Source organism: Falco punctatus (assembly GCF_963210335.1).
Source record: "Falco punctatus genome assembly, chromosome: 5".
NCBI classification, from domain to species: Eukaryota; Metazoa; Chordata; class Aves; order Falconiformes; family Falconidae; genus Falco; species Falco punctatus.
This window is the reverse complement of record NC_137584.1, coordinates 72,857,315-72,872,061: the sequence shown is the minus strand read 5'-3', so window position 1 is coordinate 72,872,061 and position 14,747 is coordinate 72,857,315. Positions and strand designations below refer to the sequence as shown.

General features: G+C 56.1%; 1 protein-coding gene across 4 annotated transcripts; it reads left to right on the top strand.

The window, feature by feature from the left end:
• The first annotated feature begins 350 nt into the window (after positions 1-350).
• Positions 351-13,250, top strand: ZNF395 (zinc finger protein 395). Of its 4 annotated transcripts, none has more exons than XM_080388053.1 (10): positions 351-696; positions 5,373-5,631; positions 7,660-7,889; positions 8,275-8,387; positions 9,116-9,351; positions 9,469-9,569; positions 10,653-10,917; positions 11,845-11,937; positions 12,157-12,260; positions 12,450-13,250. In XM_080388053.1, the coding sequence occupies exons 1-10, from the start codon at positions 590-592 to the stop codon at positions 12,559-12,561; spliced, it is 1,620 nt and encodes a 539-aa protein (XP_080244179.1). In that variant the 5' UTR covers positions 351-589; the 3' UTR covers positions 12,562-13,250. The 4 variants fall into 4 exon arrangements, with proteins under 4 accessions (XP_080244179.1, XP_080244181.1, XP_080244182.1 ...); XM_080388055.1 differs by having other exon boundaries at positions 602-696; positions 5,373-5,635; XM_080388056.1 differs by lacking the exon at positions 351-696 and adding an exon at positions 712-1,002 and having other exon boundaries at positions 5,373-5,635.
• Positions 13,251-14,747: the final 1,497 nt, after the last annotated feature.

The window sequence follows — 14,747 nt, the reverse complement described above, 5'->3', positions numbered from 1 at the left end:
GCTGCAGCGGTGACTCGAGTTGGAGATCATGGTTACGTCTCCTCGAAATTAAGAGAAATTAGCTGTAGGGCCCGTTAAATGCAAACTGAGAGGCTCTAGCCATGGAGCTGGGACCCTGCCGGGTGTCTGTGCGTCAGCGGGGGGGTGAGGACAGTGGAGTGATGGGGAGCCCCATCCCTGGGGCAGGACGGTGCCAGGCGAAAAGCCCCAACGGCCAAAACTTAAAATAAAAATAAATAAATAAATAAAAAGGTGCCTTTCAGGTCAATACAGCTTACTAAGCAACAAGAAATCGCATGAGCGCTGCCAGCCAGCGCGCCGGGCGTCTCCCCCGGCTCCGGCGCTTGGGTAAACAGCGGAGCCTCGGGGGCTGCGGGGAGTGGGGCCCTCCCCGCCCCGGCCCGCCGGGAGCCGGCCCGCATGGGGAGCGAGCCGGGAGGGAGCTGGAGGGATGCGCCCACCCTCCTAGTGCCTTCCCCCGCAGTGGGCAGGCATCGCCGGCATCCCCCTGGCCGCGGCGGCGCGGAGCAGCCCGCCGGGGCTGGGGCCGGGCGGCGGGGGCGTGCATTTAAAGGGAGCTGCGGAGCCAATGAGCAGGAAGGGGCTGAGCATGTGGGGAGGTTGTTTACACCAGCCCGGCCCCGGGAGCTTTAACCCGGCCGGCGGCGAGGCGCGGAGCGGGGCTCCCCAGACGCTGTGAGTAGCGGGGCGGCGGTGCCGGGCATCCCCCAGGCGGTCCCCCTCCCTTCTCCTCTCTTCCCCGCCCGGCATCGCCGGGAAAAACGGGGAAAAAAGCCAACAGATAATAATGAAAAAAAAAACCCGCGCGCGGGAGCGGTGATTCCCGCCCGGCCGGGCCGCACCTCCCCCGGCTCGGGCTCCTCCCCGCCCCGCCCGGCGGGGCTCCAGCCCGGGGCCGCCGCGTACGTGAGCCGGCCGCGGCGGGGACGGGGATTTCAAAACAAGCTGCGGCGGGGGAGGCGGGCGGGAGCCGCGCCGGAGGTAAGCGTTGAGCCGCGCCGGGCCCGCTCCCCCGCCGTGCGACCCTCCCCTTCCTCCGGGGGGGCAGCTGGCTCTGCCCTTCCCCTCCGGGGTCTACGTCGTCTCTCGGTGCGCGCACCCCCTCCTTCAAGCTCTGCTTGCTACACGCTCCCCTCGGTGCATGCCCTCCCGGGGCCTGCCTGGTACCTGCGCTCACTCCCGCTCTCCCCCCCTCCCCCGCCCGGTGCCTGCACACCCCTGTCCGGTGCCTGTGCTCCCCCCTCCCCCGCCCGGTGCCTGCACACCCCCGCCCGGTGCCTGTGCTCCCCCCTCCCCCGCCCGGTGCCTGCACACCCCTGTCCGGTGCCTGTGCTCCCCCCTCCCTCGCCCGGTGTATGCCCCGCCCCCCGGCTTGCCCGGTGCACACGTGCCCTGCCCGGTGCCGCCCTCCGCGGCAGGCCCGGGCACACGCCGCCTCCTCCTCCCCTGCCTCCGGCCCTGCCATCTTCCCCATGTGCCTGCACGGCCTCGGGCTCTGCACATGCATGCGCGCACACACATGCACACGCACACATGTATGCTATATGCATGCTCTGTCTCCTGCTGCATCCTAGTCCCAGTGCTCGCACAGCGGCTTGAAGTCACACTTCACCAGCACCGCTCCCAGAAAGCGGCGAACTCCCGCCCTTTCCTTCCTGGCTACCCTCACCGCCAAGGGCTGCCGGCACGCACCGGCGGGCTGATGCTTGGGGAAGTCGCTTTGCCTACGTCGGCATTCCTGCCTGCATCAGAAGATACATTTTTAGCCAGGCGGGTGTCCTCTGAAAGCTTTTTCCTCCGGAATCGCCCGAAGGTGGAACGCTGGCATGGATGAGGGTCGGGGAGCCCTTCCCGGCGCTGCCAGCGGGGATACGGGGCAGCCCTGTGGTGACAGGTCTGCGGGCATAACTCGAGCACAGAGCACTGAGGCGGGATTAGAAGGAAACTATTCGGGAAAGCGCCTGTTCTGTATTACTGTCTGTGAGGGTTAGGTCACGGGTGGGTTGGCTCCATCTTGGGGTCAATAGAGCCTTGTCGTGTGCTTTTTTTTTTTTTTAATAAAGGCCCAACTTTGCAAACTGCTCCATGCAGATTATCTTGTTTCCCAGTCATGATGGGTGTGGGCCCGAAGTGCAGTTTGTAAAGAGTTTTGGGATGAGAAGGGGCTTTTTGGAAACTGCGGGGTTTATTATCAGTTGTGGCAGCGTTTGGGGTCTCTTACAGGGCGGACTTTGCAGTCTAGGATGTTGATCCATGGCATGGAGGTGTGTGGCAGGAGTTTGGCCTGGTTTGAGGGAACGTACTAGCGTTTAATCCTAAAAAAAAAAAAAAGGTGTGGTGTGTTATTGCACATTTTCTGGGGAGGCGATTTGTGCCAGTGGTCCTGATACATGCAGGAGCTGCCTTTCTGCTGGCAAACCCTGGACAAACAGCAGCTGTGGTGGGCGCTGGGGCACCCTCTCCACTTTGCCACGGCCCCGCGACCTTCCCCTCTTGCTAAACGAACCGTTCCTCATTTGCCAAATGAGGCGCCTGCATTCCCAAAACCTCCACCCAGGCTTTGCTCTGCTGGGGGTGGCAACGCCGGTAGGCACAAGGGCTGACGTTTTTCCCCGGCGAGAGCTGGAAGGACGCCGTCCAAAATACACGCCCGGCATTGAAGCAAGAAATAATTTGGGATCTGTGCTGGCTCTGACCCCTGCGGCGCGTGATCGCTAACAGCTGGGAGGGCTCCGGCAGCAGCGTGGCCTCTGGCTCCGCCTGCACTCCCAGCTCTTGCTCCTCTTCTTGCTTTGTGTTTTGGGGCATGGGGGGAAGGATTTTTCAGGATTGGTGTGTCACCCTTGGCTGTAGGCTGAGTGCTGGAATGGGATCCAGCATTCAAAGGTCTGCTGGAAGCAGATGTGGCTCCTAAAACTGACTTTGGGGAGGGTTTTTCTTCCCCCTAGTTGCGGGAGTGCTGCTCTCATTCCCACTTCCCCCCTGGACCTGAGGGGGAAAGAAAGGGAAAGTGAAATAAAACCCCAGAGGAAATGAAAAGCAGCCTCCCACCCTTGGCACTGCCCTCCCGGCCCTCCCCGTGCCTGGCTGCTGGCCAAGCACTGCCTTGAAACCCTCGTGCACCAACTGCTGGGGAGTCGGCAGAGATCGGTGCCGTTTTCTATGCGGTGGTAGCACCGACATCGCTGCATTGACTCCCTGAGCCCTCGGAGAGGCAGTTCCCAAATCCCAGTGCCTGGGATAACCAAAAGCATGGTTTTAAGGTGAAGCGGGAGGAAGTGTGGTCTGGTGGTTAATACCTGCAGCGGGGCAGATGAGCTTTGCTGCAGCTTTGCTCTGAGATTTGAGGTGAACTGCCGTGTCCCTCCCACCAGCCCTTTTGGTCTCTTTTTGTATGAGTACTGTACCGGTATACAGGAGGTGTGGGAGCAGAGCTGCTTGGGCAGGCCACTTGTGTATGTCAGAAAACATGTTGCACTGTGGAAAAAAGGCCTTATCAGAGAGGGCTCAGGAGCATCCCCTGGTGATGCCCGTACGCTGCAAAATTCCAGCGTGTTCCTTGGGCAGGGCATGATTAGAGAGAAGCCGGGGAAGTGACTGTTCAGCCAGCTGCCACGGCCTCTTTGATCCTGCTCTGGAGGGAAGGCAGCGACAGTGGCAAAGTCCCCATGCACTGCAAAATGGGCAGCCCTGGCAGGAGGTGCTCTCCTTGGCACACCTCTATCCCTTTTGCATGCTGTCCCTCTCTTCCTGCTCGATTCTTTATGGCTTCTAAATAGCTGTTAATTTTCTACGTGGGGAGGGCAAAGTGAGCAGTGTGTAGAGTTATTCATAAAAGCACTTGTAAATCCTGAGTGTCCTTTGAAGCAGGACGTGGTTTGCAGTAACCCTTCCTGGGACAGCTGGAGGTTGAGAGGAGCAGTGAGCTTCTCTTCCTCAGGAAACTCTTCTCATCTGAGATAGTGTGTAAAACAGCTGTGTAAACCAAAGGTAAAAAAAAAACCAAACAACAAAATGTCACATCTGCAATTTAAACTCTGCTTTGTGACAGCTACCCTGTGCGAGGAGAGGAGGGTCTGGGTGTGAGCACTCAGTGGCTCGGAGTTAGTCCTCCCTGTTGCACAAGCGGTAACTTCTTGGAATCGGACTCTGTGGCCCAAGTTAATGCTCTGACAAACACCCGCGGCCCCCAGCTGGCCAGGTGATGGTTGCTGAGAAGCCCAGGCAGGGTGATGGAGGTGGTGGGTTTGTTATGGTACAAAAGCACTTTGCTTTTTATGGCGCACCCCAAGATGCAGGGCCACACCAAGCATCTTGGGTCCTCTACCTCCTCCCAAACCCCAGGCACCATCACCCTGTGGCCTCACTGCAGTGTGCGTCCTTGCTTCCCATGCTCCTTGGAGAGGGTGTTGTAGCAGAGGAGACATTGAGAGGAGGATGAGACAGAGGAGGACAGCACATGCTGCTGGAGCTGTTGGATTTATCAGGGCTGGATGCATCAGCTGTCCCCGTACCTCGGTGTCCCTTGCTTTTAAGGAAGCCTGTAAACACTTGTTTCTTTTAAAACAGCAGTAAAGTCTACAAACCCAGAGGAATGAGCCAGGCAAGCTGCTCTCTGGAGAGGCTTGTTAGCAGAGCTACACTAACACCAGGAAAACCTGTGTCGGATTTGGGGGGCAAAAATTAGTTGAAGATGGTTAGAACATTTTTATCTAAAACTGTTTCTCTAAATTCTTTTCTAACCAAGCAGGGCAGGAGGGTGCTCCTGTTTTGTTGCCAGACTGACCTGGGAGGGCTGGATGTGAGCTGCAAGCTTAGGGAAATGTCTCCCAAAAGCATGAGAGCTCCTGAAGAGGGGAGCATTGGCGTGCTGGCTGAGAAGGGGAGCTGGCTGTCACTGCCAGACAGCTTTCTTTCCCTGCCAGGGCAGGGGAGTTGCAGGACGGCGCTGGGCATGGGCCCAAGTCTAGAGGTCAGGGTTGAAAGGCACCGATGGCAGGTTTCAGCATGACGGGAGGGAATAGCAGCAGTGGCCTCAGGAGCATGTGGCAGCTCAAGAGGGGAGCGTGGGCTCCAAGGGCTGTCCTGACTCTGTCTACGTTTCCTTTGGGCTGGCTCGTCCCTGTTTTTTTCCAGAGGGGTTTAGAAATGACAGTGAAGACAAGAACTGCAGGGTCAGGGGAGCTCAGGCACACTGCTGTCCCCACATCCCCAGGGCGTCTTGTCACCTGGGGATGCTGGAGCAGCGGAGAGCAGCTTTCGCAGCTCCTGGGGTGGTGATGGGGGGAAGGCGCTGGTTGTACGTCATAGTCCTGCACCAGAGGTAACATCCCCGTGTCTTTCTTCCACAGCGTGTCCAAGATGGCGAGCGTGCTGTCCAGGCGTCTGGGGAAGCGCTCCCTGCTAGGCACCCGTGTTTCTGCCCCCAGTGCCTTGGCTGATGGCGTGCTGGTGGCCACCCAGATTCCCAGCTTGCAGACTGACCTTGGCCGGGCACCTGCCCACACGGCGCCACGAGAGGACGGATCTTGTGTGCTGTCAGCAGAGGAAAGCAGCCAGGTGCCCAGGTTCCCCAGCCCCAGCCGCTGGCAGCTCCGAGCCGGGCAGCAAGTGCGTAAGGAGGCTTTCTTGTGTCCTTGGCTGGTGGGATGTGCACTGGTTGGGGAGAAAACTCCTGGGGCTCTCCCAGTGTAAGGTGCAGTTGGGATTGGTAATTACAGAGTCATTAACGGGTGTTGGCATTGGTGCACTTGGCCCTGGCTGTGCCTGATGGGTTTGGACCATAGCAGCTCAAGCAGAGATCCACCTCCTCTGGGAGATGTCTCCAATCCCAGCCAAAAGTGGGTCTCCAGAGAAGAGGGTAAGATAACCTGACAGTTCCCTCTAGTGTTCTCCAACTGTCTGAGGCTAAGGGAGATGGTTTCTAGTATACTTAGTGACTCTCAGTGGACTTCTCTTCCATGAGCTTCTCCTGTCTCCCCGTAACCCATGTTTACATCTTCAGGGAGGTGGCAAGGACCCCCCACAGCTTAGCCACGATGGCGGTCAGCCTTGTGGCTCAGGCCTTGGTGCTCAACCTGCAGCAGCTTTTTGCTGCAGGTTTAAGGGTTGATGGTGTGGGTGTATGTGGTGAAGAAGCTCTTAGGGAAAAGTAAGGTGTGATGGGTTGCCCAGAAAGGACATGTAGTCCTGCTGGACCCCACTGTTTTTTGTGCTCTGGGCTCCTGATTCTTAGGAGAGCCATGCCTTGGCCAGGATGCTGCCTGGAAAAGGAACAGCACTCGTTCCCGATCCCACCAGTATGGTTCCTGTTAATGCCTGGCCAAGCAGCACTGTCTGAGGAGAGCTGTGAGCTGCTGACGTAGAGCCCATTTCTTGGCTGCTACCTGCAGAAGTGGGAAGTATTTTCTGGACAGAGGTTGTGAAATGAAGTGTAAATAAGGCCTCTGTTCAGTTTTCTGGCTCCTCCTGCCCCATGTTTATTAACTGCAGGATGGTGAGAGTTGTTTTCTCCTACGTGCTCCACTGTGGAGGATTTTGCTTGCTTGCTTTGCTGCTGGGAATGGCATAAAAATAGTGATGGGTGCCTTCACCTCCCAGCAACAGCCAGGACCTGTGCCGGTGGCTGTGCAAGGCAGAAGGAGATGTTGGCTCCTCATGCTGTGTGGTTTGGAGGACAGCTGGTGTGGTTCACAGGGAAGCCTTGCTTCTCGTTTTCAGAAAACAGGGTCAGGGTCTTCTGTGTCTTGATCCTTGCACTGATCCCCTTAACTCTGGTCGTGCTGTAGGTGGCTTTTTCCACCCTGTTTTTCTCCCAGACACCCCACCTGAGATGGTCTTGCAGGCTTCTCCTCAGTCAGGGTATGGGTGCACGTGTCTGTCCTGTATTGGCTTCTTGGTATGGCACCTGTGGCACTTCCATGAAGAGATGTTCCTGTTCCTATAAATAGTCGGAGACATATGTAGCGTCTTTTGACACAGATACATTTCCATTAACAGAAATAGGTTCATGGGTGATAGTGGTACAACACTGCCCATCAGGAGGAGCGTGAGACTCTGTGAAGGAGAAGGTGAGGTTTGCACATCTCCTTCCCCTGCCCGAAGGAGCTGGGATTGGAGGAGCCAAGGTGTGAATTCAGGATCCCTTCACCTAGGAAACTGCCATTCCCCCGTCCCCCTCTAGCTTTTAATTCTTTTATCTACACACTCTGCCAGGGTGTGCCATAAGTGTGGGAGTCCTTGCAACAGGATAGTGTGAGAACAAAACCAAATCAGACAAAATTCATTTGAGGAAAGTCCACCCAAATTACAACACTCAGAGAGGGGGCTGATACTGGCTCAGGAAATTTCTCAGCTTGGGGTTGCTGGAGTTGGGGAGCTTGTGCCTGGGAAGAGCAGCTTCTGTGGTGGTGGGGTTGGGATGAACCCTGGCCACCCCTTTGGTTTGCTGACAGCAGTCTGAAGTCCAGGCCCTTCAGGACAGGCTCTGCCTTTGTCCTAAAGCCCTCTGTGGCCCCCTCTGCTGCGGGAGGAGGGAGGATCCTTTGGTGGGCAAAGGCTTATGCTGCAGCAGAACATCCCCCAGGAGCAGCGGGGCAGTGAATGGCAACAGCAAACCACCCCTTGTGCTGTTTTCAGGTCCTTATCACTTACAACGGGCAGGAGTGCACGGGCCTGGTGGAGCAGCACAATCCGCTGAGTGACAAGGTGAAGGTGCTGCTGCCAGAGCAGGGCTTGCAGGCGTGCTGGAGGGTGCAGGATGTGCGGCCGGCCATACTCCAGCCCCCTGCCCTGCCCACAGCCAGTGGTCCTGGCCCTGCTGAGGCGCTGCAGAGATCTGTATCCAGCAGTATTGATGTACCAAAGAGGTTCGTGCCTTTGGCTGGGGGTATCTCACTTGGGTGGGAGAAGGGCTCTTGGCATCTCTGGCGGCGCTTCCACTTGGTTTTACACCAGTGAAGAGGGCGGTGATGCTGGGGATATATCCGCTTTTCCAGCGTGGGATTATCCAGTGGGTGGTTAAATTTAGGATTAAGGGGATTTTTAATTTTTTTTCCCTCCAAATGAAGAGAAAACATCTTTCCCTGTGACTTAAAAATGACTCAGTCTACAGAGGGAGGCCATGAGGGTGAACCTGTGCTGCTGCTGCAGGTTGTGCCGCCCTTTGGGTGCCTGGTGGCTCCTCAGGTCATACCTGGGCTGCTTCTCCGCTTTTTCCTCCATGCGTTTCACATCTCTCCCCTCATGGTGCAGGAAAGCCGATGCCGCTGTGGAGATGGACGAGATGGTGGCAGCCATGGTGCTGACGAGCCTCTCCTGCAGCCCTGTGGTGCAGAGCCCTCCTGCCAGCGAGAGTGGCATTCCCTGTGAGTGTGCATTTAAAAATACACACACACACACACACATATATATATATATATAAAAGAAAAAACATCTGAAACAAAAGATGTGGAGAAATGTGCTGTGCCCTTTGGATCCCAGTACTGGGGCTCTTGCCAGCTGCATTCATTCTTTATGCCTGGTGCTGAATTGCTGCCAGCACAGGGACTGTGCTGGGTTGGAGGTGGGCGGGGAGTGGCACGAGGGTCGCAGCAGAGCCCATGGGTGCTGGCACCGGTTGGGGCTGAGCAGGCTGGGACGCCCCTAACAGTGTGGTGGGGGTAGCCCTGCTCTCCACAACTGTCCCAGGGGCCTGGGAGCCCCGCGAAGGAGTCCCGGGCAAGGGAGCACCGCCCGGTCACTCCTTTTTTTAGAGGCAGTTTCATTCCTGAGGAGTCAAATGCAGCCGGAGGGATAAAAATAACCACCCGGAGCCGTGGGAAATGTGCGTGCCCCAGTGCTGGCTGCTCACCGTGTGCCGGCTGCGCCGGCGGGATTGCACTGAGGCCAAGGAGGATGGGGAGGGGAAGAAAGGGATAAACGACCAATAATAGGGAGCTGGCGCTGAGCAAAGGTACAAAGGCTTCACCATGCCAAGTTTTTTAAAAAAATAAATAGGCAAACTGTTGTCACGGGTTATTCAGCCTCAGGGCTGCCCTGGCGGGGTTTGGTTGGCCCTGAACTGATCATGGCAGCATGCGTGCCCTTCCCACAGCCTCACGGGCAGCGTGTGATCCCTGGAAAGAGAGTGGCGATGTCTCAGACAGCGGCAGCAGCACCACCAGCGGGCACTGGAGTGGGGGCAGCGACATCTCCACCCCTTCACCCCCCCACCCCGCTGGCAGCCCCAAGTACTCCAGCGAGGCCCTGAGCTCCCCCCAGGCAGACGATGGCTTTGAGACTGACTCTGACCCATTTCTCCTTGACGAACCTGCTCCGCGCAAGAGAAAGGTACTGTTGCTGTGGAGAGGGGGTCCCAGCACCAGTGGGGTGGCTTGAGCTGAGCTGCCATTCTGTGGAGGGGCTGCTGCCGCCAGGCAGGGAGTTGACGGGCTGTCTCTCTGACAGAACTCTGTGAAGGTGATGTACAAGTGCCTGTGGCCAAGCTGCGGCAAGGTCCTGCGCTCCATTGTTGGTATCAAACGGCACGTCAAGACCCAGCACCTCGGGTAAGATGAAGATTTCACCTCCTCAATCCCTGCCCGACGACTGAAGCAGGGTGCGCCCTGCCACTGCATAATTCATAACTCCTGCAGTGAATCCCCAGTTTCAGAAAGACTGGCCTCTGTGCACTGAGCCTGGCAGTTCTCAGCCAAGCAGTCTGTGTCACTGAAGCCACTAAGATTTCCCCACCTTCAGGGAGCCCAGGGCACTCTGGGAGGCATGGGGGCCCAGTTTGGGCCTTGGGACTGCCCAGTTTGGGCCTTGGGACTGCCCAGCTCGGGTGTGCATTTTGCACCAGGGGAGTTCAGGTTACACACAAGCCCTGGGCTCCTGGGCAGATGCAGAAAAGCACCAGCCCAGCGGGGTTTCGCAAGGGCTGGCAGCGTGAAAGCCGTGCCTGTGGCAGCACCTGGCTCTGGCTCAGCCGTCAAGTGCCAGCCCAGTGGCAGCTGCCCCTTTGGCAGTTTGCTTTGTCCTGCTCTCCTGTGAATTCCTCCCAAAATACAAAGTGGTGAGGGTGTGGGGATCAGCTTTGCTGTGCTCTCCTCCTGTGGCTCCATTGCACTCCTCCCCCCAAACTCGTGTTTTCTCGTGCTTTTGCCTGTGTTTTCCAGTATCTGTTTTTCTCCTTCTGCCTTGCAAACGTGAACGCTCTGGGAAAGGTGAGGACGGAAGGGTTGTGATGCAGTGGGCAGTGCTGGACTGCCATCCAGTGCCGGATAAACGCACTGGGAAAACAGCAAAGCTTTGAGGGGCTGTTTCCTGCTGGGTGAACCGCAGGGCTTCGTCTTCAGCTTTGCTAAATGAACTCAATTAGAGATGAACAGGGGATTTTCAGTGGCACCCAGTCAATGTGCCAGCGTTTTTTAAAGGCCCTGGAAGAGGTTTTGATCTTCCTTGGAAGTGCAAAGTGCTGCTGCAGAGGCAGTGGCCGTTGCTGATTGCAGCTGATGTGATGCTTTGGAGCCTGGGTGTGGAGCTGTTCTGCCCAGGAGGGCAAGATCACTCTCCCCCAGGGCAGTCGGGGACTGCTCACTGACGGAAATGGGGTCGCCTTTTCACCGCTGTCCCCTTTTCCTCCTTCGTAGGGATGGTGCAGACTCCGACCAGCGGAAGCGGGAGGAGGATTTCTACTACACTGAAGTGCAGGTGAAGGAAGAGCCAGTGCCGGAGGCGGCCACAGCCACCAGCCCCACATCTGTGTCCGCTCCCATCATCATCCAGCAAGCCCTGGGGAAGCCAGAGGCACTACTGGTGGAGCAGCCAGCACTGGAGCCTGCCCTGGCCAGCAGTACCCTGAGCCAGTCTGCCCCCAGCTCCTTCTGGCACATCCAGGCTGATCACGCCTACCAGGTGAGCTGGTGGCATCTCCCGGGGACAAGTCGCCTCCCGAAATCTTGCTGAAGGGCAGGTTGTGATCCGGTTTGCTCAGCAAGTCCCCACTGTGGCAGGGATGTTTCATTGCCACCCCTGCAGCGTGGAGAGGCTTTGGTGCCGGTGTAGAACTATCCCCTGCCTGGCTGCCCTTCAGCCCTCAAGCAACCAGTTCATTAATGCCGGGTTAAGGGGCTTGTGTGCTTCTGCTGCAGCCGTTCCCTGGCTGGGATGGAGCTGCTGGCCTCTGCTCCCCTGCAATTACCCTATGCTGGTATGCAACACACCCTTTTGCCCGAAGATAACACTGGGCTGGAATGCAGCCGCGCCAGATCCTGCACGTCTCTGCTGCACGCTCACCCTCACCGGGGGCATGAGCTTTTGAGGCACAGGAAGCCTGGGGACCTAGAGCGGTGGCCCCATGGACAGCCTGGGCCAGTGGCCCTTGTCCCAGGGGCTGCTTGAGAGCAGAGCACTGTTCTGGAGCTGCAAGCTAGTGCAGGGACAAGGTGTACAGATCCATAAGCTGCATGTGTATCCATTCCCATCCCAGGGAACGGATGTGACATCATCTAAAAGCAGAAGTCCTGCGTAAGGCGCAGAAGTATATGCGTATAGACCAGGTCGGTGCATGTGGTTTGGTATTGCAACTGAAAGCAGCTGCAGGAGTGAAGAAGCTGCTGTGCCCTGGCAAAGGGTGACAGCTCATGTGCTGTGCCCCGTGTTAGCGGGATCTGGTGCTGGAGGAGGGGTTGCATGGGGATTTCCATCCCACCCCTGGCGCTTGCAGTTTGCAGGTACTCCAGGCTGGTCTGCTGGGGAGGTGAATGCCTGGGGGGGGGCACATGTGGGAATGGGGGCCGCATGGGACTCATGCTGGCCCCTTTTTTTTTTCCCCCCCCACAGGCGTTGCCCTCGATCCAAATTCCAGTGTCCCCTCACATCTTCACCAGCATCAGCTGGGCCACTGCCACCTCAACCCTCCCGTCCCTGTCACCGGTGAGTTCTGGGTGTTTCCCCTTCATCTTTTGGGGTGTAGGGTTGGGCTGGGAGCTAAGGGGACCTTGCTTCCACTTTCTCACTCTTCACTTTAAATGTTGGGATCTGTGGGCTGAGGGCACCCATGTCTCCTCCCACTGCCCCACTGCAGCACCTGAAGGCCATGCAGGAGGAGGACTGCATCCTCCCGCGTGCCCTTTGACACCCGATTTCCTGCAGGTGCGGAGCCGGTCGCTCAGCTTCAGCGAACCCCAGCCACCGACGCCAATGCTCAAGTCCCACCTGATCGTCGCCTCGCCGCCCAGGGTGTCCATCGGCACCAGGTGAGGGTCCTGCTGGCTGGAGGGGAGCAGAGGTGCATTCCGTTGGCAAAAGGGGTGCCCTCCTGCATCTCCACTGAGATGCAGCAGGATGATGTTTGGCCATGGTTACAGGGCCTTACCCTTAGATACGTGCCTGAAGCTCTGCAACAAGTGGGTAAATGTTACTTCTTGTTTTCTCCCTTTTTGCAGGAAAGTCCGTGGTGAAGCCAAAAAGTGCCGTAAGGTTTATGGCATTGAGCACCGGGACCAGTGGTGCACAGCCTGTCGGTGGAAAAAGGCTTGCCAGCGCTTCCTGGACTGAGTGCAGCACCACGGTGCCGCGTCCCTCCCCTGCTCCTGCCCGGGGAGCACTGGAGTCCCTCACTGCTGCAACCAGGGACCTTGGAGGTACCTCCTGTGACCCCAGAAGACACCTCCAGAGCTGCGTGTAAATTCTTCCTCCTGTATATTGTACATCTGCTGGGTTTGGTCTTTTTTTTAAAAAAAAAACAACCCTTTTCCATTTTTAGTTTTTTTTAAACCTGAAGAATATCTCCCTTTGTATGGTAAAAGCTGGGGCTGGGAGGAAAGAAAGCTGGTTCCTCAGGGTTCAGGGGAGATAGCAGGCGATCTGAGGACCAAAGAGCTTCCTGCATTTCCCAGATCGGCCCTAAAATCTCCCAGACTGTCCTAGTGTGGCTGGGGTGAGGCGCTGAGGCAGCTTCCCATGTCCGTTGACTACCTAGAAAATGCAAATCCCTTGTATCCCTTAAGGGAGGGGGTCAGTACCAGTTAGAGCTTTAAAAAAGAAAATGCTGTTGGGTTGCTGCAAGCGCAGGAGCGGTTCTTGGGGCAGGAGTTGGAGGTTTTTCTCCCTGCGTGGACGTGGTCTTCGCTCATGTCACATCTCACTGGTCGCTTGAGCCTGCATGTATCTCCAGTTGGTTCCAGCATGTTGTTTTTGGAGGCATTTAGGGGAGAAAAGCATCCCAAACATTTTAATCAGAAAACCTGAGAATTTCTAAGGCAAAACCTGGTGTTCTTTCTCATTGTAGGCTTTGTAAGTCTGCTTAGCTCCGTGAAAGGTGTATGTTGTGGCCCTCACCACATCTTTCAAAACTAGGCTGAGCAATTTTGGTTTTTGTTTTTAATTAATGATTCCACCAGTAAAGGCAGCTGGGAGGACCAGTAAGAGCTTCCCTTAGCATCACTGTATCACCTCAGTTCAGCAAAACACTTCAATATTTGCTTTTTAATCCCATCGAGTCGGGGCAGGAGTCGATTTTTCCTGACTTTCATCCTTTAAAACATCGATCTACTCAATTGCTGCAGGTTTCCTGTCACTGTGGCGGCTTTCCCACCTACACCAGCATCGCTGGTGGCGCGTTGCACTTGCTGTCGGGCCGGGATGTGTGTGGCCAGGGAGCTGGATTGTCCTGTCAGTTTTCTGCCTTCGTGGAGGCAGGCAGACGTTTGGACTTGGTTTTTCTTTTTTTTTTTCTTTTTTTTTTTTCTGCGTTTTTGATAATCGTAACCTGTAACCTGCAGCCATTGAGCCGAGAGCAATTCCTGCATGTGACTTGCGCCCAGGGTGTTCTTAAGGACCCTGTGCCGAGACTCGGCTTTCCTTATAAAAGCAAATGGAGTGGTTGGGAGAGTCTGATACTGCTCCTGGCTTGCTGCAAGCCCTGTTGTTGGAGGGATTGGGTGAGCAGGTAAAGCGGGCTGAGACACATATATATGTATTACTGGTGTTTGTCGACATGTTTTGGGGGTTTTGTTGTTTGCAATTTTGTACAAGTAAACCATAAATCATCCCACAACCTGATCTGTCCAGCATCCAACTGGCAGATGCAAAATTTGGCCACTTGGAAAGCAGGAGCCAAACTCTTTGGGCAGGGTGTGACATGGTGGGGTCACATCCCCTGTGGGTCTGGCTCAAATCCCAGGGAAGAAAAGAGGTTTTGGTCCTTGAGAGCTACTCGCTCTGGCTCCCATCCCTGCTGGAGCGTGGTATTGAAAGTGAAATGCTGGGAAAAGCCTTTTCCTCTCCCACTGGCATTGGAGACTCTTTGCAGGTTCCTGTGTTGAGCATTTTATTGCAAAACCAACTTATTTTAATTAAAAAAAAAAAAAAAAAAACCAAAACCAAACACCATGCCTTTGCCGCTGTTTGACCTCCAGCAGTTGAATGGCTGAGCCAAGATTACAGTCCTGCTCGGCCTCGTGGGACTTGGCATGTTTATCCTGTCAGGGAAGGGCCCCACGATGCTGGGGTGCAGGCAGGTTCTTGGTGGTGCCGGAGATGCTGGTGGCTCTCCAAAAATGAGCTGGCACTTTGGGAAGTCTTACACAGCGCTTTGCTGTATTTTACGTTTTTCAAATACTTGTTAAAAACAGGGCTTGAAGCAGTGCTCAGAGCACAGAAGGAAAAAAAAAAAGGTTGAATTTTTGCTTTCCTCAGACCTTGTGCCTTTGCCTCCGTGACTCAAAGACACCCAGGCAAGA

What these genes read in the sequence shown, in the direction of transcription:
- ZNF395 (XM_080388053.1), top strand. Translation starts at nt 590, where the DNA reads ATGAGCAGGAAGGGGCTGAGCATGTGGGGAGGTTGTTTACACCAGCCC. An exon ending in AGCGGGGCTCCCCAGACGCT is followed by an intron (nt 697 to 5,372) that starts GTGAGTAGCGGG and finishes TTTCTTCCACAG; the next exon opens with CGTGTCCAAGATGGCGAGCG. An exon ending in CCCTCCCGTCCCTGTCACCG is followed by an intron (nt 11,938 to 12,156) that starts GTGAGTTCTGGG and finishes GATTTCCTGCAG; the next exon opens with GTGCGGAGCCGGTCGCTCAG.